At 51.8% G+C, this 24,774-nt stretch overlaps 2 protein-coding genes across 4 annotated transcripts; both read right to left on the bottom strand.

Annotated features, from left to right (window-relative positions):
* Positions 1 to 1,908: 1,908 nt before the first annotated feature.
* LOC120756436 (vitamin D3 hydroxylase-associated protein) lies at positions 1,909 to 14,248 on the bottom strand. Of its 3 annotated transcripts, XM_040072819.2 has the most exons (15): positions 12,979 to 14,248; positions 11,897 to 12,010; positions 11,427 to 11,570; positions 10,976 to 11,109; positions 10,495 to 10,701; positions 9,926 to 9,966; positions 9,216 to 9,340; positions 8,217 to 8,342; positions 7,427 to 7,524; positions 6,836 to 6,935; positions 6,237 to 6,280; positions 5,582 to 5,621; positions 3,395 to 3,503; positions 2,423 to 2,568; positions 1,909 to 2,155 (listed from the first exon to the last, which is right to left on the bottom strand). In XM_040072819.2, the coding sequence occupies exons 1-15, from the start codon at positions 13,378 to 13,380 to the stop codon at positions 2,027 to 2,029; spliced, it is 1,959 nt and encodes a 652-aa protein (XP_039928753.1). In that variant the 5' UTR covers positions 13,381 to 14,248; the 3' UTR covers positions 1,909 to 2,026. The 3 variants fall into 3 exon arrangements, 2 of the variants coding, with proteins under 2 accessions (XP_039928753.1, XP_058277712.1); XM_058421729.1 differs by lacking the exon at positions 7,427 to 7,524; XR_005702142.2 differs by lacking the exons at positions 1,909 to 2,155; positions 5,582 to 5,621 and having other exon boundaries at positions 2,430 to 2,568.
* A 1,686-nt stretch (positions 14,249 to 15,934) lies between these two features.
* Positions 15,935 to 24,339, bottom strand: FAAH (fatty acid amide hydrolase). The gene is made up of 15 exons (XM_040073467.2): positions 24,111 to 24,339; positions 22,939 to 23,052; positions 22,094 to 22,237; positions 21,629 to 21,762; positions 20,476 to 20,682; positions 20,029 to 20,069; positions 19,346 to 19,470; positions 19,044 to 19,169; positions 18,723 to 18,820; positions 18,259 to 18,358; positions 17,928 to 17,968; positions 17,511 to 17,550; positions 16,844 to 16,952; positions 16,377 to 16,522; positions 15,935 to 16,287 (listed from the first exon to the last, which is right to left on the bottom strand). The coding sequence occupies exons 1-15, from the start codon at positions 24,273 to 24,275 to the stop codon at positions 16,159 to 16,161; spliced, it is 1,719 nt and encodes a 572-aa protein (XP_039929401.1). The 5' UTR covers positions 24,276 to 24,339; the 3' UTR covers positions 15,935 to 16,158.
* Positions 24,340 to 24,774: the final 435 nt, after the last annotated feature.

Raw genomic sequence — 24,774 nt, 5'->3', positions numbered from 1 at the left:
AGCTCTCGGGGAAGGAGCTGCAGCGGGCTGCAAACAGCAGCACTGTGCTGGTGCCTGTGGAAGGGGCTCACATTCTTTCTCCAGCTTGGAGGAGGCCTGGAGAAAGAGCTCTCCTGAAAACTTGAAGTCATGCCCTGCTAAAGGCCTTTCTCTGTGTTTCAGCACCCCACCTCACCAGAGTGCTCTCAGCATCACCCTCCCCACTTTCCCCTGCATTTATGCAGAAATGGCAACTGATGTCATGAACAGCCTGGCTGGAGAAGGGCCCTAAATTTTACCCAGGAAGGTGCTTTGCTGTCTGCCCAGGTGAGGCATTTAGCTGATCTGTAGATTCCTGAACAGACCCCTAAATCAGGTCCAAACACGTATCTTATTTCCTTCACACTTTTTCAACATATTTCTGGGTGTCTTCTCTACCTCATCCACTTCGGTGCCAGGAGAGTTTTGTCCAAGCATCCATGCTCTCTACTTCAGTATCTGCTGGATCATAGGGAGTAATTCCCTTTGCCTGCTGGGTTTGGAGTGAGTGCTGCAGGATCCTGAAATCTAGTGACTGGCTGGAGGCAGGAGAGAGGAGAGAGGGAGGAACAGCAAATCCTTTCTATAGAGCCATCCTCAAGGAGTAGCTGGAATGCAGAGCACAAGTATGCCTGCAGAAATTCCTTTCAGAAACAAGACTTTTTCACTTGGTTCAGCCTTGCGAAGATATGGAGGGATACAGGAGTGGAGGACACAGACCTTTCCTTGCAAATCAAGGTCTGTGCATGCTCAGGTCTAGCCAGGAATTCCACCTGGGCAGATTACTTGTTCAATGGAGATCTCCCATCCTCCCTTTGAGAGGACAGCTAAAGACCCTTTGCTCCTGGCCTGAGAGGGTCACAGTCACTCCACGGGCTCTCCCCATGCCGGGGCTCCCTGGCTGGTGTCCCAGCAGAGGCAGGGCATCTCCTGGGGGCAGGGTGTGCCAAGGAGCTTCCCCTGGCCCCGCACGGGTGGGAGGCTGGTGAGTCAGCTGTGTGACTGTCACGCTCCCTGTGTGACTCAGACCTGCCCCTGGCCACGGAAGGCAGCTGGATGACTGCAGCATCCCGGGGAGGCAGAGGAGCACCAAGGGCAGAGTCACCCCTTCTCTGTCCCGGCAGGATTCACCCTAATGATCATCGCTAATGATTGTGCCTTATTTCAACACACACCTGTTTATTCATCTCCTTCATCACTCCCCTTTTGTCCTCCAGCCTCTTCTTCCACCCGGTCGAGAAACAGCGCACGATTGTCACCGTGAGGTTGGAAACACCAAACAGTGGAACGGCCCAAGTGTAGCCACAGAAATGCTTTCTCAGTTTTCCCTGAAGTGTTTATAGGCAATAAACCCACATCTTTTCCCATTGCTTAACTGGAAGAAATAATGAGGAGCAGGAGTGATGACAGACCAGTTAACGTTTCTCTCAGCTTATGGTTAAACAGAGAACATTAATCCTTACAGTACTCTGTGCACAGCTAAACTGCTGGGTGGTGTGGAGACCTAGACAGCAAATGAGTTCAGGAAGGGGACAAGTTTGTGGAGGAGAGCTCTCTTGGCAGCCATTTAAACCCATGGGCTGACTGCGAGTCTTTGCCAAAAAGTCTCTTGGCCAAACAATGGCACAGCCAGAGAGGGAATTCTGCACTTACCAGGTTATACTCTCCCACAAACATCTGCTCCTGCCCACTGTTGGAAATAAAATATTGCAATAAACTGCTCTTTGGTCTCACACCATACAATAAATAATATTAAAATGTTGTTATGGTCCAGCATTAACTTTTTTTTTTTTTTTTTTTTTTTTTTTAAACTCAGTTTAACTCTAACAATGAAGGACAATTTAGATAGAGACGAGATTTTTGCTAAACCAAATTTAGTGCCTCTTTATTTAGACATTAGTTCAGAGTTTTCAACTCACTATCTACCTTGCTTCGTATCAGGTAGAAGGTGGCTGGAGTGAAGGGCAGGGAAGGAAGAGCCACCACACTGGAGGCTGGCTCCCAGAAATCACACATTTCTCTTCGTGCCGCGGGCAAGAGCCTCCACCTCCTTCATGAAGCGCAGGCACAGCTCCTCCTGCCACGGCAGGGCCACGCACTGCACGGCCACGGGCATCCCCACAGCTCCTGACACAGCCTGCAGGAGTCAAGGACAGTGCTGAGTCAGGGCGCCAGGGCAGGCACGGGACGCTGCAGGAAGGGAGGGCAGAGGAAGACAAGCGAGGGCACAGCTGCCAGGCTGATAAACACCAGCCCCGCTGCACCACAGGGTGCTGAAAGAGTGGATGCAAACTGCGCTGCTAAACAAGCTCCCGCTCTCCCTAGGAGGTGCAGACCAGCCTTGGGACAATGTCCCAGAAGTGTCACTCTGCTGGTTGCTGAGATGAGCTCTTTCCCTGCTGACCTCTTTCAGCCTCTTGTCCCAGGGGTCTCCGTAGTGCCCCCGGTAGCGCTCCAGTTCTTCTTCGTCGGCACTTGTGACCACGCTGACCGGCACCACCCCAGCGGGGAAGTTTAACACGTTGTACAGATTGGTGTAGGACGTGGCAGCTGGAACACAGAGCATGCAAAATGGCAAAATTTAATGTGCTGGGCCAGCAGTGACCTTCAGATGGTAACATGAATTGCAGGAATTGCAGACTGGAGTCGCTGGTCCAGAGGAGGCCCTGAAAACATGCTGCCTCAAAGGGGCTTTTGATGGAGAGCTTTGAGCTCCAGAGAGCAGAGAGTGACCTGTGCCTTCACCTGTCACTCGTGTGGGGATTAGTTGTGCTCTGGGAGGGACCAATTCAGAGTCTACATCTATCCCTGGGGAAAAATCCCAGCTGTCTTTTCAAGATATTCCTGATGTCCAGTTATGTAACATCACCGTGGGGATTTTGGATCCCAAAAGGTCATTGCTAGAGGGATGGAGGACCCCTGACTGTTTGCTGGAAGCTGTAAAAGAAAGGTCTTTTTCTGCAAGTCACACGCAATGAGCCTTCCTGCTGTTTGCAGAGGCTGGGGAAATGTGAGACAGCTGCATCCAAAAGAGCCTGGTCCTGTACCAAAGCCTACCACAGCTGTCCTCACTGCCACTCTCTCCTCCAGGAGTAGCTCTGGGGCTTTCTGCAGCAGAAAAACAGGGAAAATTCACCAATGAACATCCGGGACAGAGCAATTAGACCACTAACTGCTGCCCCATAATCATCCAAACATCTCCAGCTCAGGTGAGGTGGGGGTGGGAGAGGACCCACGCAGAGGCCTCTCCTTTGCTGTCTTCCAGAGGGAAGGAAGAGCGAGCACCGAGCCCCGTGCATGGTTTGGGGAATGTCCAGGGGACTCCAGTGTCCTGCTGCAGCTCTGCCCACAGACAAGACCCGGGTGTGTGCGTTACCAAAGAGCTTCCCAGCGTAGCCATGGTTGAAGGCGGGCCCCAGCGCGGGACACAGGATCACATCCAGCCTTAGCTCCCTCCATTTGGCGATGAATTCCGTGCGGTAAGCCTGGGAGGAAAGGCAGAGAAGGTGACAGGCGTGCCTGTCAGACAGCAGTGGCAGAACAATGCTGACACAGAGGACAAGGAGGGAGAAAGCCTTCCTGGATACAACAACAACAAAATAAATTAAGATAAAATCTGAGCTGTTCTTTGAATTTTTTTTTTTTTTTTCAAGGAAGATAATCCACTTTTAGGTTTCCTGTCAGAGTACCATGTGCTGCCCAGACCTAGATATTAATGCTAGGTGTGTGTTTCAGAACTGATTTATTTGAGTGTTAACCCAGTATTTTCCAAGAGCAGCTGTATTTTGACTAAAAAGTCACATTTCCTAAAAGCTTTGGTTATTCCGGTAGGAGTATTAAAAAACATGAATCCAAAATAGTTCCACAAAACCTTCTATCATTCTCCACGAGGATGCGGGTAAGGAAAGGAAGCAGCAAGAGAGATTTGGGCAAGCCCCAGGACATCCCCCACAACACAGGAGGCACAGGTTCAGGATTGTACTGCAGCTCCAAGAGAGATCCAGATTTGTCGTCTGGTTCACCACAGCTTTGCTGAACACCAGGCGATGCACGAATCCATCCCCAAAGGGATGTCCCACTCTGTCTTAGCAAACAGACACGGATGGAACCACAGTACAGTTGTTTCCGCAGCCGTTTTCTGGCTACAGGGACAGAGCTGTCCCACGGCCCAGCCCCTGTCCTGCACAACCCTTTCACAGCAAGTTGTGTGTACAAGAGTCTTCCAGCTCTTTCACAAAAGACATGGCCTTGAGGCTATTTTTCAGTCTGACCTCAATTTCCACCTGCAGTCTGAGATCCTTCCTGTTGAAAATGTAACAAATGAGATGTGTTTCCAGGAAATACAGTCACTGCAGCTAACCTGATTTTTTTTTTTTTTTTTCCCTGAGAGAAAAGCTGGTCACTAGCCAAAAGCTTTGAATCAGCTCTTGTTTGCAGTAGATGAAAACATGTGAATATGGTTTCACTGAACTGCAACAATTCAAAATATCTTTGAAGCCATCAAATATTCTAAAGTGTTTTCTTTTTGCTTTTTTTTTGCCTTTTTTTTTGTGGCGGGTCTTTTTTGTGTGTGTTTTGTTGGTTTGTCTGTCTTGGTTATTTTTATGTTTATTTGTTGGGTTTGGTTTTCTGTGGGATTTTTTTTTCAGGAGTGGGAGAGGAATCTGTTTTCACCTTTAAAAAAAAAAAAAAAACACAACCAAAACCCCACACCCATCTCATTTCAAACACTCCCACCAGTGACCAGGCAGCATTTTAGGAGTTTTTTTCCTCTGCTCTATAATTTGTCAGACCACAGCGCACATCCATGGAGTGAGTGGCACTGATGGAGGCTGGTGGTGCAGGCTGGGGGCTGTTTCTGCTCAGGGAGGGTTGTGAGGGTGTCCCAGGGAACACAGATCATGCCTTGTGGGAGGACACCAAAACAGCCTCTTCAGCGTTGCAAAACACCAGCTGAAAGAGGATACTCTCTATAAATAAACGGAGGCGGTGGAAAATACCAGAGAGGAGAGGTGCTATTTAAACCCAGGGACAAGAATAAAATAAGGATAAACTGGAAGGGAGTAAAGAGCACAGAAAACATGAAGGTTTCCAACCATCAGAGCACAGACAAGAGGAGGAGTCAATAAAACCAAACTGAAGCATAAAACTCAGCCGGTTTAAAAGAGGAACCTGGTCAGCTTGTGGCAGCACTGGATGCAGCTGTCCAGGAAAAACTTCCTGTCTGAGGTTCCTGGTCTCAAATGAGTTCATAAGGAACCTACCTAAGTCACAGAGTTCATCTACACATTTTTTGACTTCTAATGTCTCTGCTTGATAGTTCAAGCATGGCCTTAGCTCAGAACAATAATGCCTAATACCTGAAATGAAGAATTTGCAACAAAATACAGAAAAGACAAAGTGAGGCCTCATCTTTAGCAGCTGTTCCTATGCTGGTTTTGCTTAGACAATGCAGGGCAAAGTATGGTGAATAATTTCCATCCCCAAATCCATCACAGAGTGCAAAGCAATTGCTTAGAAACCTCTCACTGTAGTAAGAAAAATAAAGTAAAAGTCACATTACCGCCACTGCTCCATGCTGATCCCAGAGGTTTTTGGCAGATCTGGAAAGGTGGCAGAATTAATGAGCTTTGTGACTGTGGCAACAGGAAACAATTAAGAAAATGCACAGACAGCCCATTTTTAAGGTAACTGCATGATCCTTCTGGGAACAAGCATTGGTACCACCCAGCTGATCCCCTGGTGCACACACGCTTACAGGTACCTCAAAAGAGATTTTGTTAAAGCGTGCCGGAAGGCCTGGATAAAAATCAGTCTTCTGAATTAACCTGCTACCAGTTTGGTGTGCCCGTGCCTCTTTTGGAGGTGCAGGTACCTCACACCACACTGCACGTGCAGGCAGAGAACTCTGCATTAACTTGGCACACGGTGGGCAGAGCAGCCCTTATCTCCCTGTGCCCATCTCCATGGACTCATCCCAGCTCCGTCACTCTGAGGATCCTTCAGCTCTTGAAGCAACCCCCGGCTGAGAAGCCCTGGATAAGCCAGCGCTGAGGCCAGGTGGTGCAGAGGCAGCACGCACTCCCCTTGCTGCACGCTCAGCCCGCGCCCCGCAGCCCCTGGCAGGGCTTTGCACGGCCGGCTGGCGTCCGCCTGCACGAAGGGGTGGGCACAGCCAAGCACATCCCCTTCCCCAGAGACACCTCAGCGTGTCTTACCCCACTCCACAGAGAGCGCTGAGGTCCCGAGCAATCCGTGGGTACTTTCGGAGGAAAGAGAAGAACTTGGGATTAGTCAGCGGCGATGCAGCGGGAATAGCTGCCTCCCCTGTGGCTGCGTTTGGGGCCTCTGCCTTTGTCCTGGCAGAAGTGGCTCTGAAGGACAGGCCGGTTCCAGTGAAGTGGGTTTACTCCCACAATAATGTACACATTTAATCACTACAAGTCATAGAAATAAGGCTCTAGACCACACTACTAGTCCTGAAGAGCATCTTCTCGATGTGGGAATGCTGTTTAGATCCTCGCTAGTGTTATCTGTTCTCCCGGAGCTCATTGCGGGAAGAGCTGTATGCTCAGAGGTTTCCTGAGGAAGGATCATATTTCAACTTCCCCATCCAAAACTCCCACAAAAGGCTGTCAGACTCACTTGATAAGTTCAACTTGGGTTTAAAAATTAAATGTATTTCACTATGAAGCCCCTCAGGCACTTAACATGAAGCAGCCAAGCGTTTCTGTGTGGTACAATCTACCTCCCTGCACAAGGAAACCTCCCCACCTTGCAGATCTCCTGTGACACAGGTGAGACATCACACACTTACTATGGGTTTCAAAATGATAGCCAAGATCCTTTTCACTAGAGCAGGAACCCTGTAAGTATTGTACTGGGATTTCAGGTTGGGATCCACGATGTCTCCTTTGCTGGAAGGACAGAGAGTGAAAAAGTCAGGACAAGTCACCTGTGGACAAGTCACAGAGCAATAGTAACAACAGTGCTGCTCCCAAGGCAGGGCTTGTCTTGGAGGGGAGCTGCTGGAAGACAAAATCTGCCCATTTCAGTAGAAAACACAGAGCAGTAGATGCTGAGGTATAAATGTTCATTGCAAAAGTGACAGATAAATCAGTACTTTACTGCATGTGCCATCAGGGCCATAAAAGTTCTGGGGAGCTTTGCAGTGGAGGGGCCACGCACAACCCTGGGCATGCTGAGGTGAGAGAGTGGCTGGGTGGGCATCCATCATGTTACCTGTGTGTGTGCGCTGCCTGCTGCTCATGCTAAAGTCACCCTGCCAGAACCTGCTCGTCTGCTGCCCTTTATCCAGTTTGCACCCACGATATAAACGCGCTGGATGCAGCCACTGGCCTCACAGTTGCTGGTTTCACAGCCCACACAGCAATGGGGTTTTACTCACAAGCAGTCCACCAGGTGGGCGGCCCCGTCTGAGAAAATCCCTCTGGTGAACAGCTCATCCACCACGTAGTCAATCTTTGGCAGGGCAAAGGGAACGAGCTGCAAGAAAACCGTCCCTGTCCAAGAGGCAGCAAAGGTGAATGGCTCACAGAGCCCTCTCTGAGCCTCCCTGCCTCACCAGTGGTCACCAGAGGTGAGTGGGAAGTGGTGGGAAACTTACACCCTCCTTTGCTGCTCCAGGACAGCAGGACCTCATTTTCACCTGCCTGCTGTCCTTTCCCAAGGCATTAATACATATTGGCACCTGGCACGGGCTCTACTCCTCCACATTCTTAGAGAAGGATTCTTAGAAACTTCAAACCACCAATTTTAATTTTTTTTGAAAAAATTATTTTGCGTCATTGGAGCAGCTATCATATAGAAATCTCCACTGGTGGAACCACAGAAAAATGTGGGCTGAAAGAAGTCCTGGGAGGGTCAGCTGCTGCAACCTCCTTCCCACTTACCCACTAAGAAACCTACAAGCTGTGTTTAACAGCTGAGGGATCATGGAAACTGTTCTGAGTTTGATATTTATGGGAACACCAAGCAGGATGGAAAATACAGTGACTTCGAGATACTATCACGACTGCTAGGCCAGAAATATAAGCAAGATCACTCCAGTTTAGAAAACAAGCTGTTGCATTTGCCTTTCTCCTTTACGGGGTGCAAAAGTGGAGATGGAAAGGGATTTATCCAGACTGCTAGGAGCAGGGGAACAGCTCCAGGCAACCACAGGCATGGAAACCCACCGTATGCCCTGCGTCCTGGAGGAGTTTCCTTGTGTGCTGGACAGCCCGTTTCATGCTAGGCGAGGGCTGGAAGTAACCATCTCCTTCGTAATACCCGATACGGAGAGGCTGTGAGCCGGTGTAAACCTGTGAGAAGAGGAGCCATGGCTTGCATCCAGGAGAAGAGCAAGACTGGGCTGTTTCCAGGGCTCAGGGAGGCACCAGCTGAGGTCTCCTGTGGTGAGGGACTGATGGGAGGAACTGGGCTGGTGAAAAGCAGTGCTGTCCAGAACACAGCAGTGGTCCTTGGTATGGGTTTTTTTGACACCACCTCCTGCCTGCCAACCCTGCTGTGCAGCTGCTTCTTGGGGTCACAGAATCACAGAATGTCTAGGTTGGAAGAGACCTTCAAGATCATCGAGTCCAACCCATGCCCTAATACCTCAACTAAACCATGGCACTGAGTGCCACATCCAGTCTTTCTTTAAGCACATCCAGGGATGGTGACTCCACCACCTTCCCGGACAGATAATTCCATGACTTCATCACTCTTCCCATAAAAAAACTTTTTCCTAATGTCCAACCTGTATTTCCCTTGATGCAGCCTGAGACTGTGTCCTCTTGTTCTGTCAGCTGCTACCTGGAGAAAGAGACCAACCCCCAGCTGACCACAGCCACCCTTCAGGAAGCTGTAGAGAGTGATAAGGTCACCTCTGAGTCTCCTTTTCTCCAGGCTGAACAACCCCAGCTCCCTCAGTCGTTCCTCACAGGGTTTGTGCTCCAAGCCCCTCACCAGCCTTGTTGCCTCCTCCGGATGTGCTCAGGTGTCTCAATATCCCTCCTAAACTGAGGGGCCCAGAACTGGATCACTGGGTCATTCACACTGGGTGTCCTCTGTCCACAAGGATGTGTGTTTCCCTGGATCCTTTGCTACCTTGGACATGAAACCAGACAGGAATCTCCGGAGATCGTACCTTGTTGCTGGGCAAATGGAGACATGGGAGAGCCTCTGAGCCTCACCTGCTCATCGAAGGGGATGGGGGGCACGGTGGGGTCCAGCTGGAACATCTCCTGGCAGAGCAGCGCCTTCATGCACAGGGCCAGGCTGTCCACATCCCTCGCCATGGGCCCCAGCATCCCTGTCACTGTGGGCACAAAGGGACTGTCACTGCAGCCAGGTGGGCTGGCGCTGTCACAGAGTTACTGGTGGGGCTCCAGCAAGGGGGAGTTTCAGGTCAGGGAAAAGAAGTGGGGGATGAGTGTAATGAGCAAGGATGTTCAGCAGGGATGATCTCTCAGTCTCAGAGCAGAGGCAGCCTAAGGAGCCTAATGACCTCCTGGGCCAGGCTTCTGCAGCTGTGAGGAGAGAGGGCTGCAGCCTTCCTGCCAATGCTGCCTGGCAGCAGGTGAAGCTGTCAGTGTCCTGGCAGCATCTCCAGTGAGACGTCCCAGGCCTTTGGCGTGCACATCTCACACCTCTCCTGCTACGCATGGCACTGCCTGATTCCATTCCATCACGGCATTGATTTCACCCTGCTGAGGTTCAGCCAACACTGGCCACCACACGGAGCAGAACAAAGGGTGCAAATTGTCATAGCACGAGGCTGTTTTAATCTGTCACTGCTCTGGCCATGAGGCACAGAGCAGAGCAAGCATACTTGCTGGTATTTCAGTGGTAGGAGATGTAAGAGGCGAAGGTTTGATGTAGTAACATGTCATCATGGACTTACCTGATTGCATTCCTATGAGAGGTGAAATGACTCCCTGTTTGCTGGGAACACAATGGGAGAGGCAGATTAGCATCAGGCTGTAGGGCAGGTCACCATGCTGAGTTGCAATCTTCCCATTTGCCCTCAACCAAATCTAGGAGGGCAGAAGTTCCTGCAAATACTCGATACTTCCTAGGCTATGAAGAAGACTTACATGGTCTGGAAGGTGCTAGGGACAGCATTTATCATATCTTTTTCCTGCTGAAACTAATTCCTTATCTATGGGCAAACCGCCTCTGATAAACAGAAAACTCTCACAAGCAAAGCGAGGGCTGGAAAATGTCTGAAAATAAGATAATTCTGTAGTATTTGCTTTCAGCTTCTTGGCCAGGGCTATTAAAAACTGAATAAGTCTTTGTTGTGATACAGATTGAAATCATCTTGTGTTATTAACAGAGCAAGTTCAATGCTAACTAAACCCTGGAGGAAACCATGGGCACTGCTACAAATCTTGATGCGCTGTGGTGGCAAACTGATGTTTGTGCAGCCTCCAGAGCGGGTGGAAGAAGAGGACAGAAGCTGGGGTGTACCTGATCCTGTTGCCTGTGGGTTTGAGGCCGCAGAGCCCGCAGAAGCTGGAGGGCAGGCGGATGCTGCCAGCCACATCTGAGCCGATGCCCAGGATGGAGCCTCCCCCTGCGATCAGAGCTCCCTCCCCTCCCGAGGAGCCCCCGGGGCTCTTCTGGGGGTTGAGAGGGTTCAGGGTCTGGCCAAAGATGGGGTTGCTGCAGTCGTAGCTGGGGAGAGGAAGATCAGCAGGTGAGTGAAGTACTTCTGCCTCTGCGAACCATAAATACAGAACACAGAGCACCGTGCAGGGAGGGGTGTGGAATTAAGGTGGAATTGGCATGAAGTGGATATGCTGAGACAGCAGAATTTAAGAAGAAAGAGGCATCAAATACAAGAGAAATCATTTGAGATCAAAGTAAGGAGGCAATTAATGTGCATGATTAGCTTGGATAGCAAGAGGCAGGTGTCACAGTGTTTCCATGAAGGCAAACATGGCATTACTTTATCATGGTCTGCGGGATGTTGGTTTTCACAAAGGGGATTCCCCCCTGATGCTTTAGAACCTGGACAATGACGCTGTCTTCTTCCTTCACTTGGCCCAGGAATTTCACCATCCCTCCAGAGGAGATGTGGCCCTTGGGGAAACAAAGCTCTAGGTGCAGGAGAGATGTCACAGCAGGGGCTGTGACAAAACCACACCAAATTCATGATGACTCTTGTAGCAAACTTCCCATCTAACTTTTCTCAGAGGCAGAAAAGGACCTGACTATCCCAGGGAAAACAAGGTCAGAACAGGTTAGAAGTTTCTACAGAAACCAAAATTTTAATCATAAGAAAGGCAGGTTTGCTGGTCCCACAGTATTGGATTCAGAATATTGGATCCCAGGATCCTTGTCTGAGGGAACTCTTAGCCAGTCCTGATGAGGATGGGACAGAGGAACTGGGCATGTACCTTGCAGTTAATGTGGTCCTTGATGCTGATGGGAATGCCATAGAGCAGCCCCTTCTCCTTTTGCTTCTTCAGTTTCTGGAGCTGATCCTCACATCCATGAATGAAGTCTGTCACGCAGTTCACCTCCCGATTCACCTCCAAAGCCTCTCCAGAACAGAGAAGAGCAGCAAGACAGAAGAATGGATGGAAGGAGACATTACATGTTGAGTTTTCAAGCTGAATTTCTGACCTTCTCAAAACTTGAGCATTATTGAGATGTTACCTAAAAACTTTATATGTTTCTTTCTGAGATATTTTTTCAGCCCTAGATTCTGTCCTGCTTATTTGCCTGTAGGCCACCCTTCAGACATCCCAGTAGCAAAAATTGTAATCCCCAGCACTGCTGGTTCCCTCAGCAAATGAGCTGGTTTTTGATTTGAAAATCCCACTGTGGGAGAGCCCATCTGCAGCATCTGTGCCGTGTGACTCACTTTGTCCATGTAGGAGTAGAGGACACTTTCTGGGGACAGGGACCCCTCCTTCAGCTTCTCTGCCAGCTCCACCATTGTCAGCGAGAGGATATGTGAGGTCTGGGTGCCCGGGTTCTGACAAGGGTGGAGAGTTGGGTACAGAGGGAAGAAAAAGACAGAAGAGGTTGGTTAAGGCTGCAAATATCCAGTTCTAACATCTGCCCAGCAATCACCTTGAGTGGAAAATTTTAGGATATATGCCCTGTAGACATGCAGACCTCCCACAGAGGCCTGCGTGCGCAGGAGTTGGGAATTTACAGATGGGGAATTTGCTGAGTCTTAGTTAATAAAACCAGAACCAAAACAGGCAGAAAATTGCACCTTGACTGGAGAGCTGCAGGAACTTGCAAGAGTGTTTTGACCTCTCTTTACTCTCTTAACTCCCCTTCTAACTCTAACTTACTGAGTTACACAAAGTTTTACAAAATTTATCATTAACAAGGAAAAAAAAAAAAGGTGTATGGGCTGTTTGCAACCTCCCTTCCAAGAAAAGAATAGCAGGAGATATTTCTTCTGGGTTTAAGGCAATGCCAAAGGCCTGACCTCCTAAAATCCGAGTGCTTCTTTACCTGGGCATGGGCAGGAGGAAATGGCTTTTGGTCACTGATATATTGGTAGATGTTGGAAGGATGTGGAACTCTGTTGTACTCTGAGGATGATGGGGCAGACAGATCCTTATGGAGGGACAGAGGAAGGAGGGTGGGAAAGGAAAGGCTTGGCAGTAGGGATGGATGAGGAGAATGGGCATGGGAGGTCTGGAGTGCTGACTGGATTGAGAAGGTCCCAAGCACCAATTTTTCTTTCATCCTCAGGATTTCCTCAATGGGTCTGTATTGAGAAATACTTAATTTACACTGTCTTTTACGGGAGGGCCTTGTGAGGCAATGGAGGGTGACGACCCTCACAAAACATTGGGTTGGTGATGCTCCAAAACATGCCCATGCCACAATCACATTGACATTCACAGAGGGATTGATCAGAGCTCCCCCATTTCTTTGGTTATCCAAATGATAATCCCTTCCCTGAGTTTACCCCAAATTTACCTCTTGCTTAAGCCTGTGAGCTGCCTTCTCCATTCTCTCCAGGGCCAGATGCCGAGACCTCCTTGCCTCATCCATCTTCTGCTGGATTTGCCTCCTTCCCAGCCATTTCAGAAGCACCACAGCTGCAGCTGAGCTGCAGAGCAGAGCCGAGAGGGCACGAAGGTCTCCCCAGGATGGATCCAGGACCTGCCACAGTCTCTCTTGGGTCATGATTTCTGTCTCCTCAGTCCAGCTGCAGACACCTTGCTCTCCCAGGTGCCCACTCCTCGGAGGGCTGGCGAATGCAGACTCTGCGCTCGCCCGCTGTGCAGTGTCAGCTCTGAAGCAGAGTTGCTTTAACAGAGCCAGGAATGGACTTTGCAGACCGTGGACTTTGAAAGGGTCTGGCTGCTGGAGCAGCATTGTGGGTCAGGCTGCAAGGCAGCGTGCTCAGCTCACTCAGCCTGGGGGGTTCCCCCAAGGTGGGGGTGTCCCCAAGGCTGTGTCTCCCCCAGCCAGTGGCTTTACCTGGCTGCACACAGAGCTGAGGGGCAGCAAAGCCCAGCTCTGGGCTAGGATTCCAACAGCCCTGCTGTACCCACGTGTAGTAATTAATGAACACTTCAACCCATTGACAAGGTTGCTCAGCCATCATGCCTGTCCCTCCCCTGCAGCATCACCTGCAGCCCTGTGAGCCTGGGGAAATGTAGTTCTGCTTGTGCTGGGAAACCTCATGTAAGGAGCCAAAGTGTGCCTCTGGAGAGATGGGAGCTCAGGAGAACCAAGAGAATGAAGGCGCAACGGTGACTCTGGAAATGCAGCATGGAAGGAACTCTCTGAAGGTGCCTTCGAGGAGTGACTGTTCTGTATCATTTTCAAGAAAAGTCTCTTTGAAAAGCATTTTGGCAACCTGAATCAGAGGGAGAGCACTTCTGGGAAATTCCCTCTGCTGGATCCAGAGTCTGCTCTCCTGTTTCTAACCCATCCTCCAGCCAGTGGAATGCAAAGGAGCTGGGCCATGCAGTGTGACCTGCTGCCCCTTGCCACAGATGCTTCCCCTGCCCAGGACTGCTCCGTGGCTTAGTGCAGAAAGGAGAGGCTGAAAAATGAAGCTTCTCTCCATTCTCAAGCACCTGCAAACGGACAGGGAAGGGAAGGGGAAGCCTCTGAGAGCTCAACGCCAAGAGGCAAGGCACCCTCCCTACATCTGGAGAGACGCTGGCTCTGCTCCAGTCAGCTGGGTAGCACAGCTTGTAAGGGGAGAGCGTCCAGAGTAACCATTGCTCTCTGGTGGAAGGGTCCTGCCTGGGGACTGAAGCCAGTGGTCGTGCTGCTATATTGTGTTACCTTCTTGCCTGTTACAGACACGTCCTGTGGGATTATATCTGTGGCAGCAGGGAGGAAGCTTGAGGAAGACGTGAGACCTTGCAGAGAAACTGCTGACTGGAAAACTGAGGAGGATTTTCCCTGTTCGGACAGGGCGGGCAGCAAAATGAGCCAAACAACCCAGCGTGGATGTCACCAACCTCTCCCCACTGACTGGTCTTCATTGCCCCATCCCAGCCATAAGTGCTTCGGTGCTGCCCCTCACACCAACCTCTTGCTGCCCAGGCTGGGCTGGGAGCAGCCTGCAGCTGGCCCTTGTGGCAGCCTCAAGTCCCCAGAGCCACCCAGCAGCTCCGGCCCTGCCCGGTGCACTGTCCCATGGCCATGGCTGCGGCTTGCTGGAGGGCACCCAGTGAGGAAAAATTCAGGTTCACTGGTGGCTCCTTGGCTTGGACTCTCACACCCTGCCCACCTCCATGCCAGGGAGAGAGGGGTTAAACTACCAGTGATGTGGTGCTTGGCTCCAGGAGCAGGGGTGCAGGCAGCACTGCCGTTCCTGGGACAAGTCCTCCAGGCTTGAATTTTAAAACAAACATAGAACCTCGTCCAGCATTTTCTGTAAAGCACCTGTAACCACACCCAGGCTCTTCAGTGCTTGGCTTTACATAGCATTCAGTCATGGGATGCCTGGAGCTCCCTCCCTCCTGTTTCCAAGGCCTGCTGATAAAGAACGGGGATCCCTGGGGGCTGCTTTCTCCTTGGCTGTGATAAACACTACCCCAAGCCCTTGAGAACCATGCTTTTGCAAGGTTTAAACTACAATAATATATCAAAAACGTTAATCCTGTCAGAGCTTTTTCACAATCTGCTTATGACATTCCTGCATTGGGAAAACACTTTTGCATTGTAATATTCCTTTCTGGAACACCCTTGGAAACCTGCCGGGAGCAGCCAGTGCTGCCAACCCCAGCGACAGTGGCTGCCAGCAGCTGAAAATCCTGTTGGAAAACCTGGCATGGGCCACATGGAAGGAGAAATTGTGCAGGGCAGGCTGTCTGCTGTCCATCTGACCCTGGCATGCTTCTCAAGACAGGCTTCCATCTGAAAGGGAGTGGATTTAGGTAAGATGTAAGAAATTCTTTCCTTGGGGGTGGTGAGGCTCTGGCACAGGTTTCCCAGAGAAGCTGTGGATGCCTCATTCCTGGCAGTGTTCAAAACCTTGAGCAACCTGGTCTAGTGGAAGGTGTCCTGGCCCTTGGGAGGGGATTGGAAGGAGATATCTCTAAGGGTCCTTCCAACCCAAACTGTTCTGTAATTCCAGGATTTCTCCTTCATGCTGTGCAGGGTACCAGCAGCCCTATGCTGTGGGAAGTGGGCCAGCTCCATCCCTGCTTGCCAGAATCTGCACACAGGCTCAGCTTTCCCTTCTGACTGCTGGTCTGTGCTGGGGAAAACACCAGATTTCATCCTCAGGGAGCTGAGAGCAGAGGGGAAAATCCCTGTTCCTTACAGCACTCCAAGCAGTAGTCGGAGCATCTCAGACAGAACCAGTCCCCATGCCCCAGTTTCTCCATTTGGAAGAGAAAGCTCATGTTCTTGTATTTCCCCAGGGTGATTAAAATCCACCCCAATGCCACACACAAACACAGACTTGAAATAACAGACTCAGATAATAAAAAGTACTGTGTTAGGACAATGATTGGAAGAGCTCCACCACATCAGAGCTCGCCTTGCTTTCCCCTTGCTCCTGAAGCCAGCAGCCAGCCCAGCCATCACTGCATCCTCACTGAGGGGAACAAGAGTCCCGTGGGTCAGACCAAAGCACGGCCCACGCTGGTGTTAGCCGGGATCCCGCTCCGGCTGAGCGCCTGGGGCTCAGAAGAAACTGTTCTTCTTCAGGCTGAGGGTCTCCACCTCCTTCATGAAGCGCAGGCACAGCTCCTCCTGCCACGGCAGGGCCACGCACTGCACGGCCACGGGCATCCCCACGCTGCCGCGAAAAGCCTGCGGCACAGAGAGAGGGAGAGGGCTTGGGGATGTCCAGGGGAAGGGACGGGGGAGCTCCTGCCCCTGGAGAAGCTGGCACCACTCACCTTCGCCAGGGTCCGGTCCCACCAGTCCTGATAGTATCCCTTGTAGCCCTTCAGCTGCTCCTCGTCCTCATCCGTCACCAGCGTGACAGGGACAACGCCAGCGGGGAAGTCCAAGGCGTTGTAGAGCATGGTGTAGCTGACTGCCACTGGGGGAGAGGGGGAGCTTGCAGCACCAGCCCGCACAGGGAAAGCCTCCACCCCTCTGTGTCTGTGAGATTCCAGCTAACGGGGCACCTGTACCGGGAACTCAGGGGCTGAGGGATGGAAATCGGCCCTCTGGCTCTCACTGCACCGGGAGGATTGTTCCAGGTGCACCCCATGGGCTGGGCCGCAGCTGTCCCAAGAGCTGAGCTCTTCCTGCTGCTGGCCAGCACCCTGCGGGTGTGAGGGGAGGAGGAGGAGGAGGAGGAAGGCTGCCCACGGGTACTGGCACAGCACCACAGCAAAGGTCCCCTGCCAGGCCCTACCTGAGAGCTTCGCAGGGTAGCCGATGCCGAGAGCCGGGCCCAGCATGGGGCAAAGCATGACGTCCAGATTCAGCTTTTTCCACTGGGCAATGAACTGGTGGCAAAAGTCCTGAGGAGGAAATGTGCTGGTGGTCAGTGGGGTGGAGGTACTCTCCCACAGCTGCTGGCTGAGGCTCTCCTTGGGCATCCAGCTGGGCTCTTGGCTCTTCTCTGGGAGCAGCCAACAGGCTACATCAGGCCTGATCCTGCTAAAATCCAGCAATGCTTTGCTGCCTGGACAATATTCCTCCCAGCTCGCAAAGCACCCTCTCCCTGGTAAACTGGAGGTGGGCAAAGACTGAGTGCACAGGCACAGACTTGGGACATGGGCTTTTGTTTTTGGAAAACCAGAAAGGAAATAAAGGCAAGTGTGATGACCGATACTTTTATATGCAGGTGTCAAAGATTCAGGTCTGATTTGGCATCGTGAACTTGCCAAAGTGTTGTCCTAATCTTTAAATGCGCTGAGAACTTGCACATCCAAGTGAGATCTGTTGAGGAGTGACGTGTTGCCATCTTACATCACCAGAGACCTGATCGTCTCCTAACCTTGGTGAGCGCTGCCTCTTCACAAAGGGAAATCAAATAAAAACTACTTAACCCCAAAAAATATCAATTAATACTTTACCTCGATTTCATTATGAAGACTCCAGACTTCATCCACTGTGCTGTAAAAGGAAACAAACCCAATGAAAGGCACCCCTCCGTGTGCATACACCTTTCTGCCTTGTGGGGTCCCTGCATCTTGGCATGATGGATGCATTAACCACTGCTGAAGCCAACACCATGTTCCCTTCCCACATGCTTCATCCTCTTCCTAAGCAAAAGGCCATGACCCTGCTCTCATTCCCACCCTCAACTTCCCAACAGTTTGCCAAACCCAGGAGGGTTATGGTGTTGACACAAATGGCTCTGTTTGCTCCCACCCTTGCATTTTCTGCCTTGCATTCTCTCAGACACATGCAGCTGCAGCAGTATCAATAATATAGCAAACACTGCCATAAAACAAATCTTCACACATTTGCTCAGGCTCAGATTTACTCACTTTTCTTTCATACTTCTTATGATACTTGAAAATCGAGGCACCTGAGCAGAAGAAAGTGAAAAAAATATTATATGAATCCCAGCTCTCTCCTCTGAGACAGCTCAGTCATAAATAGAAGCTGTTTCCTCAGTGTTCAGGCCAGGCTTGTGGATTTTCCCCAAAGTGAGGAGAGAAGGAACAGAAATAGCATCCCCCCAGTTTGGAGATGAGTCTGACCACAGCCAGGTAACAATGCCCAGAGACTTCTCTATGAGAAAGCCTTACTGCAATGGGAGACAAGTTATTCACATACAGTTTAACTCTGTCTACACTACAAAGAAATGGACCTTACAAAAGGTTGGGAAATCCAGGAGAGGAGAGTTTTCAGCCAGTGTGGTGCCTTTGCCAGCCAGAAGAACATCCCCGTGCCGCCTTTCTCCATCTCCCCTTTGCTGAAAGGGAGAGGGTTTAGCTGAGCAGTGGTAGGAAGCAATCACAGCAGATCAGCTTTTCCCAGGCCAACCCCTCTGAACAGAGTATCTAAGGGACAAAAAGAGGTTTGCTCCATTCTGCTGGGCAACACTTGATTCTCACAGCACTCACAGGGTATCAGCTCCCAGCCTCCTACCAAGGCAGCTAATCCCAAAGAGAACCAAGGTGCAGCTGAATCATTTAATTTTAAGCCTCCCCCAGTGCCTACCAGCCACTACCTACATCCACTAGATCTGCTGTCTGTATCCCAAGTCCAGGCAGGCCCTGGGGAGGATTTTTATAGACAGGCACCAATCCCACCAAATCATTCCAAGCCACACTTACAATTTCTTGACAAAGGAGCTGCCTCCATCTGCGAACATTCCCCTGACACAGTAGTTAAAGATCACATGGTCCACATTTGTGAGTTCAAAGGGCACCAGCTGGAAGGACAAAGGAGGAGGGTGTCAGTGGCACAGGCACTGTTTGGGAGAAGCCACTGAGGGCTTGAAATGGGCAGAGCCGGGCTGAGGATTTCCTGACAAGCCCACAGGAAAACCTCCATCCTTCCCTGGAAACAATGTTTTCCCTTTGAGTAACAACCGCTGAGTCCAAAGGCACGGGATGGGCTTGTCCCCCCTATCCAAGCAGCCCCAAGGCCCCTACCGTGTGGCCGGCCTCCTCCAAGAGCTGCTTGGTCTCGCGGACGGCGCGTCTCATGGCCGGGCTGGGCATGGTGAAGAAATCGGTTTCATAGTAGCCGATGCGGAGGGGGTTTGTGCTGGAATACACCTGCAGGGAGAGGGAGACGCTGGCCGGAAGGGTGCCAGTGGAGCCAGCAGCACGCCCGCGCCACGGGGCCAGTCTGGAGAGCGGCACTTGGCTTTGCCCAGGTGCCGACCCATGGGTCAGGGGTTTTCAGCCTGCAGCTCCCCCCGGAGATCTCTGGCCCCCTGGGGGTCCCGTACCTCCTCGTTGAAGGGGAGGGGTGGCACTGTGCTGTCCAGGCTGAACATGTCCTCGCTCAGGAGCGCCCGCAGGCACAGCGCCAGGCTCTCCACGTCTTTTGCCAGTGGTCCCACTCCTGCAGCCACTGGAAGAGACCACAGGAGAGCATTCATGGCTGAGGGCCTTTCAAGGGCATGTTCTGCAAAACCAGAATCTCTTGACACTGTTTTGTCTTAATCCAGTGTTGGCAATAATTCATCTTTAAGAATTGGGCAGGGGATGCCCACAAGTGTCTTCCCACCCACAGGCCCGTCATGATGGACCCAGAGCTGCTATCCATTAATCTGCACCCTGACATCTCCATTTCACGACTTAAAAAAAAAAAAAAATAAACAAAAAGCTTTGTCAATCATGACACGAGGACAACATCAGACACTCCTCTGACTGCTAATCCCACCCTCACGAAGCAGTGACAGACAGGCCACACCCTGTGGGTAACAGGTTGTATTGTGGTTTACACTACACAAACGGCTCCTCTCAGCTGACGTAAAAAAAAAAAAAAAAAAATCATAGTATTGGGGCAGCTCTCTGAAAAAATCCCTGAAAGGGAACCTGCTTCTCTCTAAAGGTGATGAAAAAGTCCCCCATAACCAGCTGAGGGTCCTTCTGACCCTGTTATTGGGGGTCAGACATCAGCTCCTACCTGCCTTCTGCCCAACGACTCCAGACATTATTCCTCTTTTGCTGTAAAGAAAAGAGACACACGAAATACAGTAGCTGAGTAGTTTTCATTGAAGGGGAAGGCTTTAAACAGTAGCAAGCATTAATTAAAACTGCAGATGTGAAGGCTGGCTGAAGAAAAGGCCCAGAGAAAACTCAAGAGACACAGTCTAGGCTGGAGTGATTTAGGCCATGTCAGTCAGGAAGAACCATCCCCTCAACGCGTGCATGAAGAGGTTTCCCCACCTCCATTTGGGGGCAAGCAGTGCTTCCCTCCATACAGGCCACAGATATTGCCCAGGCAGGAGGGATAAACGAGCTCTTCCCAGTTCCTCCCAAGTTCCCCTTGCCCACAGGAGCAGGAGCATCCCAGCGCAGTGGTTGGTAGGGTGGGTGTCACCCAGAGACATCGCTGCATTTCTCACAGTACCTGAGTCTTTTCCCTGTGGGTTTGATGGCACAGATCCCACAGAAGGCAGCAGGAAAACGTAGGCTCCCTCCTACATCTGTCCCAATGCCCAAGATAGACCCACCACCTCCTACAAGTGCTCCTTCTCCACCAGAGGAGCCTCCGGGGGTTCTGGTGTACAGCAGCGGGTTGCGGGTCTGACCAAAGAGTAAGTTCTTGCAGTCGTAGCTGAAGAGAGAGAGAGAGAGAGAGGGAGATTGCAAATGAGGAATTCAGGTATCTGCTGCTGTGGAGCTCAGTCACTACTAAAAGACCTTGAGAAGGCAATTAGGCAATTCAGTAGCTGTTACTCTGACACCATTTACTGTGGTTGTGAAGACCATGAGCCTTTTCCTGGCGGCCCCAGGTCCTGAATTCACTGACAGCTTATTTCACTGACATTAAACCTATCCCAGAGAGAACCCTTGGCACCACAAATACATCAACCTTCCTGGAAAGTCTTCCTGTTCAGGTAGCGAAGTACAACAGGTCACCCAAAGCTGAGCCCCTGCTTGAGCACAAGCCAAATGCCAATTGCAGAGACATTTGACACTGGTCTTCCCCAGAAAGTGGTGCAAAATCTGGTAATCCCTGGGGCAACCTCTTTGTGCTGCTTTTCATTGCCACATCACCTTAGGGAAGGCATTTCATAGGGCTTGGGCAATGGTCACCCACAGAGGAGCTTTGGCAGAGCGCACCTGGCAGGACACAGGGACACTGTGAAGGGTGGCTGTCACACCAGAGCACACCATGTATCAATGACACTGAGAACAGTCTTGCCAGATCGAGCAGGAGGCTTGGGGGCAGAATAATTTAACTAGCTTCCCCTTCCATGAATATATGTTTGCATTTTAGATCATCGCTGAGAGGCTAATTTAAACAAAAGATAAAACCAGTTTCTCCCCTCTCCTCTTCCTCTTCTGCTTCTTTATTTCATGTGGAACTAGAGATGATTTTTATCCTCAGTGTAAATGTGTTTACTTTTCAAAGTGAAATTTATAGACACAAAGAATGGAGACCAGGTGTTGTTATATAAAAAGAAGTGGGAAATGAGAATGAGACCAGACAGAAACCCTCCCTTGAGAGGAGGAAGAGAGCACTGCTGCTATGCTGAGGGAACGAAGCACCCACCTACCTGATGAGGGACTGGGGAACATTGGTTTTGACAAAAGGAATTGCCCCCTGTTTCTTGAGCACCTGCACCACCACGCTGTCCTCTGCTGCAGGTTTATTGAGGTTTTTTATGAACCCCAATGTGGAATCATGACCCTGGGAACAGAGGACAACGAGGTTTTCAGATGGAGGACTGCAATTCTCCCTGCCCCCAAGCTTTTATTTACACATTTAAGTGCATACATGCATCTCCAGCAACCCACCCATCACACACACACACATGTTAAAGGTGTGTTGATGTAAATCTGACCACACTTCTCTGTTGGCTCTCATGGGAGGCAGGCAGCAAAGCCCCTCCCCTGTCCAGGCAGCCCATTCCACATCCGCTATGACAAAGTCAAGCCAGGTGCTGAGGTCAAAGCTCCCCCCTCGCCAAACTTCAACCCCCAGGGATTTTGGGATACATGCAGGATTGTGCTGGTGGCACCTGGCAGTCGATGGAGTCTTTGATGCTGACAGGCACCCCATAGAGCAGACCTTGCTTCTCCATCAGCTTGGCTTTGCGGACCTGGGTCTCGCTTTCCTGCAGATACTCCGTGATGCAGTTGGTTTCTGTGGCAATTTGGAGGGCCTTGGGGAAAGCAGGACAAGCCCAGAGGTGAGTCACAGCTCAAGGCGCTGCACAATGACCTCTGTTCTGCAAAGGACACCTGCCTCTTCCCCCTTTTCCTCCTCCCCTCTGTACAGTTGGTATCAGGGCAGCCCTTCCTGCTGCTTTGCAAGCCAGACTCCAAGGTGGACACAGCAGGGCCACAGTTCCAGCTTGTGTGTGATGAAGGGAGACACTCAGCTCAGATGAATAGCACAGACTGTTCTCTTGTTTGAGTTCTGGGGTGGCATAAATAATAGAACCAAAGAGGGAACCCAGGAAGTGATCAGAACACTAGGGCAAAAGTAGAGAATGAACATCCACACTGAGTATTTGAGGTATAACAACCTGTTTGGAGATTGAGGGGAGACAACAGCAGCACTCTGCAACTTCCCTGAAGGTATACCTGCCCTAGGGAAGGTGTGGGCTCTCCCAGGAAGGCATGGGCCCTGCAGATGCTGCTTGCTGCTGCTTTTTTCCTCCAAACCAAGCTGAGAGCTGTGGCAGCCAGATGCCCAGCTCTCTAACCACTCTCAGAAAGCCATGGAGGGGCCCACCACTAACCAGTGAGCAGGGACAGCTCAGCAGCATCTGAGCTAGGTTTGAACCCTGTGCTGCGCTCCTCCGGAAAAAAGCCAGCCCCACCGTGGGTGAGACGCTGCCCTGCTGCCCCTGCTCCTCACCTTGCCCACATAGGCATAGAAGACGTGGTCTGGAGGGAGGGAGCCATCTCGGAGCTTCTTGGAGAGCTCCGGCAAAGGCAGAGACACGATGGAGGCCACGTTCACGGAAGGATGCTACGGGAAAGGTTGAACAGGCAATGTCACACTTCAGCTGATGGGTTCCTCCTTTCTCCTTGGCCCCCTCTGTAACTCACCCAAAACCTATCTGCCATTTAGTAGCTGAAGGTGGTATCTGCCTCAAGACCACATCCTGCTCTACCTGAACCAGCGAGCAAAGTGTGAAACCCTCAGGGCCAGTACTACCCCTGGCTGCCTCAGCCTTTCTTCCTGTTCAGACCAGTCACACCAAGCACCTGCTAATTAAAATAAAGCCCCTCACACAGCCATGTTCAGACAGGTCATGGCCAGGCCTGGGGGAACAGCTTAGCGCAGCGCTCTTTGCTGAATTACAGCGAGAGTCGGCGTCATGATTATAGAAACTGTTCCACCAAGGAATGAAACCAGAACCGGAGCCAGTTCTTCTCCTGGTATTATAACATATTTGCACAAAGAAGCGCAAAACCCAGGGAGCTCCCGGGCTGGTAATTTTCGGGTCAGCAGCGTTTTCTTCCCCACCTATCAAACATCATGAAAAATGTATCAAACCTCACGCCACCGGGCTGGACTCTGAACCTGAGCGAGTTTGCTCCAGTTTCGCGGTGCCGGGCTGCCTGCCGGGACCGGGGGCACCACCGCATCCCTGCCTGCACCTGCGGCCGCACTTTGGCCTCTGCCGACAACACATCGCCCGTCTCCTCATCCTGCTGCCTCCCCAGCCAGCCTGAGCCTCCCAGCGCGGCGACGGGGAACTTTCAGACAGGGATTTCCCCCTCCTAGCTGCCCGTGACTGTTATCGGGATAACGGGTTCTCTCCCTGCTCCACGCAGCGCTTCCTCCCCATCCCCGCCGCAGCCGCGCTGCTGACGGCTACACACACATTGACCTAGAAAGGGAAAATAATAACACTAAATCCCCGCGGGGCCATATAAGGAGCCGGGAGAGCACCTGACGGGCGGGCGAGCAGCTGCCCCTCGCAGCAGGGAGGGCGGCACGGGGTACGCCAAGGGGAGGGGACCCAGGTGAGCGGCCCGATCGGGGGAAACGCAGCCGGGACGGCGGCTGCCGGCGCTCACCTGCTCCCGAAAGCGCTGCACCGCCGCCTCCATCCGCACCAGGCTGCGCTCCTGCCGCTCCTGCGCCTCCGCCACCTTCCTCCAGAGCGCCCGGCGCCGCCGCCATCGCAGCAGCAGCAGCAGCAGGGCCGAGCCGCCGAGCAGGGCGGGCAGCGGCAGCCGCATGGCGAGGCTGCGGCGGCGGCACCCGCACCGGCACCGGCGGCGCCCCGAGCTGCCGGCACCCCGAGCCGCCCGCCCCGCTCCGCCCCGCCCGGCCCGGCCAAGGGCACCCGCCCGCGGGGAGAGCGAGCCAAAACCTGGGCGGGATTCCCGGCCGGCCAGGGATTTAACCGGCTTGCTGCCGTGCGAGCGCAGCGCGGGCAGGGAGGGGGAGCTTCGGCAGCAGGGAAAGCGGCTGGATGACAGCTCGCCCCTCCCTGTGCTGGGTGGTCTCTGCCTGATAAGGTTTATCGGTTTTTGGTTTTTTTTTTCCGTTCGCCCAGGGAGGTTTTGATCTCTCCCCGTAATTTTTCAGCCCCTCTGGGAACAGTCTTGGCTTGGAGGATCGAGGCAGCACGGAGGGGAGTCCCAAAGGTACCCGGCCGTTCTGCGTTTCCTGGAGCCAAGCGGCTGTGTGGGAAAAAGAAACAATAAATGCCCAGCGGAGATCACTTGTCGCTGA

The sequence above is a fragment of the Hirundo rustica genome, chromosome 9, assembly GCF_015227805.2.
Source record: "Hirundo rustica isolate bHirRus1 chromosome 9, bHirRus1.pri.v3, whole genome shotgun sequence".
Taxonomy (NCBI): Eukaryota; Metazoa; Chordata; class Aves; order Passeriformes; family Hirundinidae; genus Hirundo; species Hirundo rustica.
This window is presented reverse-complemented; position numbering and strand designations above follow the sequence as displayed.